General features: G+C 38.6%; 1 protein-coding gene across 1 annotated transcript in view; it reads left to right on the top strand.

Annotated features, from left to right (window-relative positions):
• The window catches only part of SYNE1 (spectrin repeat containing, nuclear envelope 1), a 247402-nt gene that overhangs the window by 207388 nt on the left and 29643 nt on the right, over positions 1-10371 (top strand). Inside the window, exons 124-126 of the mRNA XM_009884058.1 lie at positions 1878-2036; positions 2546-2712; positions 9488-9650. Of these exons, the coding sequence (XP_009882360.1) occupies positions 1878-2036; positions 2546-2712; positions 9488-9650 (489 nt within the window). The remainder of the gene's footprint in view (positions 1-1877; positions 2037-2545; positions 2713-9487; positions 9651-10371) is intronic.

Here is a 10371-nt window from a genome sequence, read left to right as displayed (position 1 = left end):
GCCGAGGCAGCTTTTAGAAGAGATGCATGTAGGCACACTCAGATTCAAAACTGAACTCTCAATGAATCAGGGAAAACAGCGCTGAAAGGCTTCCTTTAGTTACTGCCAGTGTTTCCAGATCTCTTGAACTTTGTCATGGCTCTGAGGGCATCTTTAAGCAGCCTTGGAATAACAGCAAAGGAGTCACGCTGTGGGAATGTGGCATGGCTGGCTGGGGAAAACATAGGAGTAATACAGTTTACTATGCTTTGGTGGAGGAGCTGTGCTCAGAGAGGATGTCCCCTCCCCGCTCAACATTACTGTATTGAACGTTCAGTTCTGGTGATAGCTTCTGCTTCTTCGACTTTGATGTCTACATTTCTCGCAGTCTGAGGGTTATTTGGCTGCAAAATGAGCTGAGGAGTATTGCTTGATATTTCAGGCACATCATGCTATTAGTGTGTTTCTAGCCTCCATTTTGCACTTAGAAATCCAGGTAGTGGAGTCTCCCTCACACAGCTTTTCAGATTATCCTCATGTTATTTTTGTGGTTCAGTAGAGATTGCAGTCCAGATATACCAGGGCTAACTCTGAAATAGTTACCTCGTGCAAGGTACCTGGGAAGGCTTCAAAAACACCCCAAAGTAGGAAAAATGCTTCACAGTTAGCAGCACAGATCTTGTTATGAGTTAGTTGCATTTGAATGCCCGATGTAGTTCCATCTAAACTACAGTGTAGTTGCTGCAAGTGTGTTTGTGGTAAAGGAGGGAGTCGAGTAAAGAAGTTTTACCGTAGTTTTGTTTGTACTGAATGTTTCAGGATGTAACCTAGTGCAACACTATTCAACTGTTGCTTGTTTCCGGAAAGCTGCCATCAAGTTTAGAACCACAGAAAGGAAATGTGACATCATGTATATGCCCTTGTTAAACTTAACATGGTAGTTAAAGAACACACCGCTTTTGTTTATGAAAGAGGAGATGCAGTCTTCATCTTGTCAGCTGAAATGCTGATATAAAGTCAGAAACAATGCAGATTACAATGGGGAGGAAGTAAGTAGTTGTACCAATGTCTGAAACTGGAGAGATGACTTTGCTGCTCACCCTTTGCTGCTATTTTGATTTCAATGTCCATCATTGTCTGTCTATTACTATTCATAGACTGAGACGGTACCACTGCTATAGAAATTTTGTAAACGTAGCAATGTTTTCCTTCCTCCTGCACTAACTGCAGCATTAGCCTGTTTGATTTTTATGCCTACTCTTTCCTGTCGGGGCACATCTCAGTCCTTTGGAATCTCTCAAGGTGTCCTGCCCATTCAGGAGAAATAGTCGTCTATGAATTAGGGTATTGGGACTCATAGAAAATTGTTCATGCAAAATAGCTTTGATTTAGCTTTGTACTTACAAATCATGCTCATGTACAAATTACACAGTCTTTTGGAATTTGGCCTATGATATGTATATATCTTTTTGGTTTTTGCTTTTGTCGAGCATTCATATCTTCCTTTTTTATTTAATCTTTTAGACTACAAAGAAACTATTAACATACTTTATAACATTTTGTAAGTGAGCAAAAATTGTAAGAAAGTTTATTTTTTATCTTCTAATGAAATCTTTGGGTTAGAGACATTATAAAACAAGATATTGACAGGGTACTGAGTGTAACACTTGGGTGCCTCTCTCTATGCATAGGATGTAGCTAACAGGAAACCCAAGATTAACATTTACCTCTAAACTTACAGAGAGTCACACAAAGATTTTTGCAGTACAGCTGGCAAGTAAGTAGCTGGGACACTTTTGCAGGGCCAGAGGCGCTCACAATGAAGTACAAAGTGTTCCAAGCATCTCTTAAATGCCTTCACTATTTTGTTTTTATTTACTTTCTGCAAATGTTTTAAGGTCTCCTTACGTCGACAACAAGTTAGTGAGAGACTGAATGAGTGGGCTGTCTTCAGTGAGAAGAACAAGGAGCTCTGTGAGTGGCTGACACAAATGGAAAGTAAGGTTTCTCAAAATGGCGACATCCTCATAGAAGAAATGATTGAGAAACTTAAAAAGGTATAGTGTAGTGCATGTGCACTTGAGTACTGTCCTTTAACTGCTTACTTGTTTTGTGTTGCAAAGAGGATACTGAGGTAGGTTGAAGTGGAGATTTTACCTTACAATGATGTTTGTAAGTTCCAGTAAGACTGTGGGTTTGTATTCTTCTCTCACTATGGAGCATTTTCCTTCTCCATTGAGGTAGGACCTTCCAGGATGCCAGAAAATTAACTGAATGCAAAGTGAAAGGCATCTGAATGCTTTACTAAATGTCCAATCAGAATTGCCTGTAATGATTTTAACTATAGCAGATATATTTCTAGAAGGCATTTTGGGGTGGGTTTTTTTCATTCTTCTGATAAAGTTGTTTGTGGATGTACATCTAATATTTAAGAGATCGTCTCTCCACTGTACTGATTACCAAAAAAACAACATTCGTTTGTATTTTTGTATGGTTCATTTAGAAGTGTAGAGCAGAGTGTATTCAGAATAAGTACCCTGAATTCTGATTGCTCTTTACTGTCCAGGATTATCAAGAGGAAATTGCTGTAGCCCAGAAGAACAAAATCCAGCTCCAGCAAATGGGAGAGCGACTTGCAAAAGCCAGCCATGAGAGCAAAGCATCAGAGATTGAGTATAAACTTGGCAAGATCAATGACAGGTGGCAACATCTTCTAGATCTTATTGCAGCCAGGTAAAGCAGTTCTTTTGTTTCTAAGTGCTATGTGGGACAGATTAATTTGCTGGATGTCATGAATTTAAAATCTTTTTATTGTCTGCCTTTTCATCATTAACTGTGCAATGAGTTTATTCTTAACCATCAACACATTTCTGTGAAATTTACTTTCCTGTTTTACTTTACAGTACCTGACATCATTTCTTCTAGAAGAGTCAATTAAAAGCATTATCTGCTAGAATGACATAGGATCTGTCGCAGTCAGATTTAGTGAGTGTTGCTCCAGTACCATCTTACTTCAGATGGGTGCTTAAAACTGGGTGCAAGTGTAGTTTTTCTAAAAAATTCATGGCAGAGGAATTCAAACAGTGCATTTGTAATTATGGATTTTGAGAAGAGCTGTTCCAAAACTTAAGTCTTAGTTTTTCTGCCTGATTAGTTTTTCACAGATGGAGAAGAGTAACTGAAGGTAGACATATGTATATTGGGCTTAAAGATGCTTTTTACTCACGGGCAAAAAAATAACAGCAATTTGTATAACTTAAAGAAATACTTTCTGTTGAGTTGTGCTACAGCTTGCCTTCCATTACTGACAATAATTTAGTCCCAGTTTTGCACTTCATAAAATGTACATACGCTTTATATTTTACACTTCTGTGATGTAAGTACATATGAATTAGTCATACTTTAGTCCTGTTAGCAGCAAAAGGGTTTGTTTACTTTTGTCATCTTTTTTCATTCATTCTTTTTTCATATGGTTTTACTGCATTACTGCTCTGAAATTTGTAAGCATGGGAGCAGTAAATTTTATGTAAGCAGAAGCATTCTGGTGGCTCCAGCTCCTTTTATAGTGGTTCATTTCAAAGTAATGAACGCTGTATATTTCTTACAGAATAATTAAGTCAGGAAGTGGTGCATTACGGTCGAGGAGCCTGCTGGTTTCAGAGGATGTGATACGTCAACAGTTGTTGAACATAAAGTATATTTACTGGATTTTTGTGTTTGTCCTTTGAAACATGTACTCAGACAAATGTTCAAATAATAACTTCAGGAAGCTTCCAGTGAAAAGCAATTGCAATCAGAAACTGCAAAATAAATCTTAAAAAGATCTGTATTGTCTATTCAGTATTAGGGGTTAGTGTCCCCTTTAGGGACAGGTAGGGTTCAGGATTCTGTATCATTCTTGGAGAGATATAAATTGCAAAAACACTTACACTTTCTCATTCTGTTATCATGAAGGAGGGTCTCAAGTCCTAGTACTAAACTAATTTATGTAAAATATTTATTTACTTTTATTTCCAGATCATTTCAACTTAGCCTTCTCAACTATCATGCTCAGCACTACCGTATGCAATTAAACATACCACCCTTTCCATTCCAGTACTTACTGAAGTGAAAAAAAACTCTGCAAAGTTTGAACATTGCATTGCTGAAGTTGCCAAGTAAATGGTGGAGAGGTTTGATGCTAGGTTGTGGAAATCTTGCTAGTTCAGCTGTAGGTCTTAGGCTGATAGCAGTTAAAGCCCAAGTTGTTGATTAATGTATGTACAAAATGCTTGTATTGATGGTTAATTTCCACTGGACAAAGGGATTTGTATCCTTCACGATAATTTTTAGAAGGCTCCAAAGGCTCTTTAGAATATGTTGTTATGTATTGGGGTGCGTTCCTGTTGTAACATTTTGGAGTTTGGAATGCATCCTATAACGTGATTTTTGGCTGCAGATTAATTGTTCCGGTGTTGAGAATAAAACACATCTTTTCATATTCTGGATCCCTGACAGCATTAATAAATTATTAGATACTGCGTGCTTTTCTGCAAAGCTACAGTCATCCCTGGCCTGGAGCATTTTTCTTAGTGATTTGTTTCCTACAGCTGTGAACGAATAGAAAATGCTCTATGAAAATGCTTTACTAATATAGAATAGTAATATGCGTCCAGTCTGAATCTTTACCTGCTGATTTTACGCTGTGCAGTGGAACTTCTCCATTTGCCTGTAAAAGCCTCTTTCTTTCTTTCTCACATTGTGTGTCTTTACCCACTTTTTTTAATTGCCTCTCAATTCTGAGGAGGTCTGTAACTGCAGAAGAGTCAGCTACAGGTAGCTGTGTCTCTGCATTGGAGACTTTGGTTTCTGTCCTTCTAGAACATTTTCATCCTTTCTGATGAGTTTTTCTGATATGTCAGCCTGGTGAAAAAAAATGTTACAGATGTTTACAGCCAGGAAGCAGTGCTATTGCTGCAAATGCTCAGGCTTTGCAAAGAAGGCTTTGTTGTATGTGTTTTCATCCCTTCCCCTAGCACTGATGGTCCACATTCCTGGAGCTCAAGTCTGGCACATGGTGATGAATGCAAGTTTTATTTAGAAACATGACCACTTGTCGCCATTCAGTCTCATGTTATCAGGCAACGGCTGCTAACATTTGTTTGGCGTGCAACATTTTCTGTACAGTACTCAGCAGCAAAGAGAAGTGTGTCCCCTTTCCTCCCCCCGCCTAAAGCATAGTGTTTGCAGGCTTTTGGAGTGGAAGTTCTTCTTTTTAATGCTGGAAAATTTCATGGTGGTGGCAGAGGACTTGCATGCTGTGAGGATGGCGGAGGACGGCAGTGTGGATTCAGATCTCCCAGACTGTAATTGTGATATCACAAGGCAGGCAGCTATTTTTGTTTGCTTTTGATTGATCCGGTTCTTTCTGAAGTCTCGGGTTGCTGGGTAACTAATTGAAATATTGATATGTAGAAATCACTACCTTAGCTAGAAATTACTGTTTCCTGATCAGTTTAAAAATAGTTGACAGTGATAACAGCATACTTTATTTTACAGCTAGTACTTTTGGATCCCAGAACATTTTTTTGTTACCGATGTGTACTTAGAACTAGTAAAATCTCTTAGCTGTCTGAAAGAAACTGTAGACTGGTTTTACTGCTGTTTTTAAATACAAGAGCATGCACGCACATGAGAGAAAGCAGACTTTGTATTTGTCTGCTCACTGTTTGTGTCATCAAAGGGGCATGGCTACAAGCGAAAGGCAGAGAAGGAGAGAGGCTGTAAAGAAAGTATTTCAGACTTAACTTCTCAAAGCTCATCTGTCCTGTACATACTAACGACTTTTTTGTAACTGCATGTAATGCTTGAACTCAGCCTTCATCACCTTGGATTTTTGATTCAGCTTCTCTTTTCCCCTCTTCACATTATCTTTTCTAGAAGTTTTGTTGTTGTTGCGCAGAGTTCTAGAAATTTACTCTTTGAAAGAGGCAACTGTGATCTGAAGAGCAAATATAACTGGCGGTGCTAGTGTCCTGATACGCAGTACTACTGTACTTTGGACAATAAAGCTTTTTTTAATCACAAAAATATTATTTTAAAACTGATTTTTTAAAAACTGATTTTAACAATGTAAAATTTTTCACTGTTTCATAGAACATGCTCTTACTGACTTTTTTCATGTTGCTTTTAAAGTTTAATATTAGTAACCAGCTGTCTAAGTGACTAATGCAGTAGCTATGAGTTCTGTATGATGTATTTACAGGGGTTTTCCTTTTTAAGTGGAATCTAAGGCTGTCTAATTTAGCACTAGTTGAATTAAAGGTATTTGTGCTTAGTTTCAGCTCAAGTTATTCTCTCACTGCCTTTTCTTAATGTATAATAGACATTTTAAAGTTATTACTTTCTTGGAGAAACTGAGGTAAAGTAGTTGGAACATGGAAACATAAGCATCATAAGCCCATTCAAAGTTTCGTATGAGTTTTTGTCAGTAAACCATAAAAACAAACAATTGAATTCTGCAGTATTTTTCTTTCTGGGAATCTTAAGTATTTGTAAAATGTAGTAAGAATGATATGTGTGTGTGTGTTACATAAAAAACAGCCTCTAAAACGACTGTGTCATGCGTCCAGCTCTTTGATTTCAATGCAGAATCTTCATTATGAAGAAGAGGAGTTATCTCAAGTTTCTTGCAGTAACGTGCATAGTGCTGCAACAAAAGCATGAGATGATTATTGGAATAATTAACTATTTAAACATAATCTTGTAAATGAAATCTCAAAAGGTCAAAATTACAGTTGGCTAAGGATCCCATATACTTGAATGGTTTATAAATTTCACCTTTGTCTCTAAGCAGAGCTTTTACTTTCATTAGCTTTCAGGCCATGTCATTAGCATGGAAAGACAGCATTTTGAGCTGTTATGTTTTTAAGAGGGGTATTTTTCTTGCACACACATTATGTAATTATTTGTACACAGGCACAGTATTCAGTGAGGTGAAGAGCATAGGCACCTTGCCTGCTAAAATTCAGAAGGAAAACTCTGAAGCATCATGGATTATATCTCTTATTTGTTTGCAGATATGTTTTCAGAGTAGCTAGAGGCACAACACTATTGCAGTTGGGTCAGAAAAAGTAAGCCCAGAATACTCCAAGAAGCACTTGTTGTTTGCTTCTATTTGTACCATGGGCAAGGAACCTGTTACATTACACTTGGTACAAAAAAAGAACAATGTTAACAGTAAATGTAGTGGGGAGCTGGAAGGGAGTTGTCCTTGTCTTTTTTTCTTTTTTTTTTTTTTACTTCTGGAATTTAGGAGCAGAGAATTGCAACAGTTTGGTGGGAGAGCAGTTTAGCACTAGGTTTTGGGCTTGGTTAGAGTGGTTTTTTAGTATGCCGCACTTTTTTCCTTTTTCTCTGAGGTAGCTTAGGTCATGTGACTGAAAATAACTCTATTTGGGACGAGGTTCGTTTTTGCTCTGGCCCGGATGTATTCCCATGCAGTCTGCCTGAGGCAAAGAGGGCCCTTTCTAAATGATGGGCCCTTTATCAGGTGTTGCAGGCAAAATGTAAATAAAATCCAGCACAGAGGTGAGGGTACTACACAATTGCAAACAAGAGAAGCCTGGTCCACAGCTTGGGCTTGCAAATGATGGTTGCATTGCTTCTGCACAGGGCTGACATGACTCATTGTTCCCTTTCCCAGTCCAGTGTGCCTGCAAAGGGTCAGTGACATCCAGCCTAGAAAACCTAAGCAGAAAATGGGCAGGATTTCACTCCTCTTAATTAATGTCAGAGACTGAAAAGTTGTATGTGAGTTCCAGAAGAGTGACAACCAATATTCTTGCTCACCCTATCAGCAAGTTTCAGTTGGTCCAAAACCACAAAGCACTGTATGTACAACCGTAGGTAATGAGGAGATAATGCCCTGAGACGTTGGCTGCTCTGCTGTATCTCTCCAAGGATAAACACATAGCTGTGTTTCGGGATAACCTGATGATGGGGACAGGGGCAGTCTTTGATCATGATTGTGTTGACTTCAATCCCTTCATAGCCAGACTTTCACATTACCCAAATTTTTTTCCAGTTACCGAGGTGTTTTTTCGGATAGCCACCCTGCCGCTGTTGGTCACGAGGCTCTGGCAAGGAAGATGCATCTGAACTGTTCTTAAGTGTGTTTGGTGCTAGAGCCACAGTTTGACCACCTGTGATCGAAAGAGAGGGCTAGAAAGAGACAAAAATTTGAAAGATTTGACTTCTAAGTTTTTTAAGTTGACATTAAGATCTCTACATTTCTCTTTGGTAAGAAAAGGACCTCCACATTAGACTCTTAATGGTCAGCTGCTTTAAATATGGAAACACTTGATAAATTTGCTGGTTAGTGTTATGGAAAGAATGTGAATTGCTCTGCTTGAATTATAGGATAGTCAGGTGGCATTTTGTTTGTTTGACGAATATGGCAATCTTGTATTTTTCAACCCGATTTAGTCAGTCTATTCCCAGCTGCACTCATCTCTTAAAGCTTTCTGATGTTGAAACACTGAAGTGGAAGAGCAATAGAAGCATAAAAGGGAATGTTACTTAAAATTGTTTGTGGTACTACATAAATGGGAAAAAAAAAAAAAAAGCAAGCTTAGAAACAATTTCAGAACCCACTAATGTATGTTATGTAACATGGGGATAGGAAGGAGGGAATTACTGACAAACATTTTTGCAGTTGATACAGGCTGAAGAAAAAAAGGCCGAGATAGGATGAGGGTTTCGTCACATTTTCCTCACTCTCTAAACCTAATGTTCCCTTGAATAAAAAAATCCTACTATATAATTTTTCCTGGCCATTGCTGTTATACGGTCAGGGTCTCAAGAAAAATACTAGTTAGAAATCACCATGCAGTTACATTTCAATTTCATCTGTTTAAATTTGAAGTAGTCCATTAACACCAAGAACAACTTAAAGCAGCCCTTGGGATTCAGGAATTCCTACCAAGTTCTCAGCTGGATTTCTCTCTCTAAAACTCATTTACTCAAGGACAAGTCTTCACTGGAGCAGGTTGCCCAGAGAGGTGGTAGTTGCCCTATCCCTGGGAACATTGAAGGTCAGCTTGGATGGTGCTCTGAGCAACCTGATCTAGTTGAAGATGTTCCTGCTCATTGCAGGGGGTTAGACTAGATGATCTTTAAAGGTCCCTTCCAACCCAAATCTTCCTATGATACGTAGTTCAATGTTTAGAAATCACCGGGGTGAAAAAGGCCTGTTCACTCAGTGCACTCCACCACTACTACTGGTTAAATGGATAAGGTAGAGAAGCTTTGACAATGTTGCCTGGCATTAGTAAGCTCTTAATTTTTAACTGCAACCTATGAATGCAGGACTATTTGCACATATAATATATTTCTGGTACATAATAAAGGCAATCTTCAGAACAGAACTAGCCATCTAAGCTAAGTTTCTCTGAAAACTTTCTGAAACGTGTACTGTGGAAATTCTCCTTCGGGGTGTACTTATAGTGCCGTTTCTTTTTCTTTACAGGGTAAAGAAGTTGAAGGAGACCCTCGTTGCAGTGCAGCAGCTGGATAAAAACATGAGTAGCCTGAGATCTTGGCTTGCCCACATTGAGTCAGAGCTGTCCAAACCTATCGTCTATGAAACTTGTAACTCTGAGGAGATACAAAGGAAGCTAAATGAACAGCAGGTAAAATACAACACACTTATCAGGTGCACGATGACATGGGGAGAACCAAGGTAGAGTGTCCGTGGGCTGCCCATACCTGGCTCAATGCTGAGGGGGCATGAGGCAAAGTGTTAAATATCAAGGCAAGTGGTACTTACTGTGTCACTTATAGAGCCTTCTGCTGGCTTTGACATCGAATCCACCAGGAGCTGATTGACCTTTTCAAGAAAGGTAAGGCATCAAGAGATGTAACCTAAAGGAGTTATTGCAATTGTTTTTCCTTTGGGGTTTGTGGTTTTTGTTTGTTTGAATTGTCTGTTCCCAGAGGCAAAACTGACACCTATTAGACCTTGCAAATTTTGCACATGCTTGAAAATTACTATTTTTTAGCAACCTTTCTAACTCGGTTTTATTTTGCAGCTTGTTTGAGAATCACTTTGCACGCAAAAATGCATGAGCTATATACGTGAAGTTAAAATTGGTTGGTTTATAGCACAAAAAGCCTTTATGCAGTGCTAGAACAAAAGAGTCAACACTGGAACTGGCAGAAAAAAAATCAACTGTTTTTTGGCATTAAAACTAATATTACTCCTAAGAAGATTTACTATACTTTCTCTTTCCTGTTCCACTTCACTGCACAGTGCAGTTTTACCTGGAAGTACATTGCTGGGGAGGACTGTTGTTCTGTTGTGTTCCTCTTGGTTATTTATGAGCAAAAATACCTTTCTCGTGCCTCACTGGA

This window comes from Charadrius vociferus, unplaced genomic scaffold, assembly GCF_000708025.1.
Source record: "Charadrius vociferus isolate BGI_N301 unplaced genomic scaffold, ASM70802v2 scaffold494, whole genome shotgun sequence".
NCBI classification, from domain to species: Eukaryota; Metazoa; Chordata; class Aves; order Charadriiformes; family Charadriidae; genus Charadrius; species Charadrius vociferus.
Note: the sequence above shows the minus strand (reverse complement) of the source record. Positions and strands in the feature narration are given on the sequence as shown.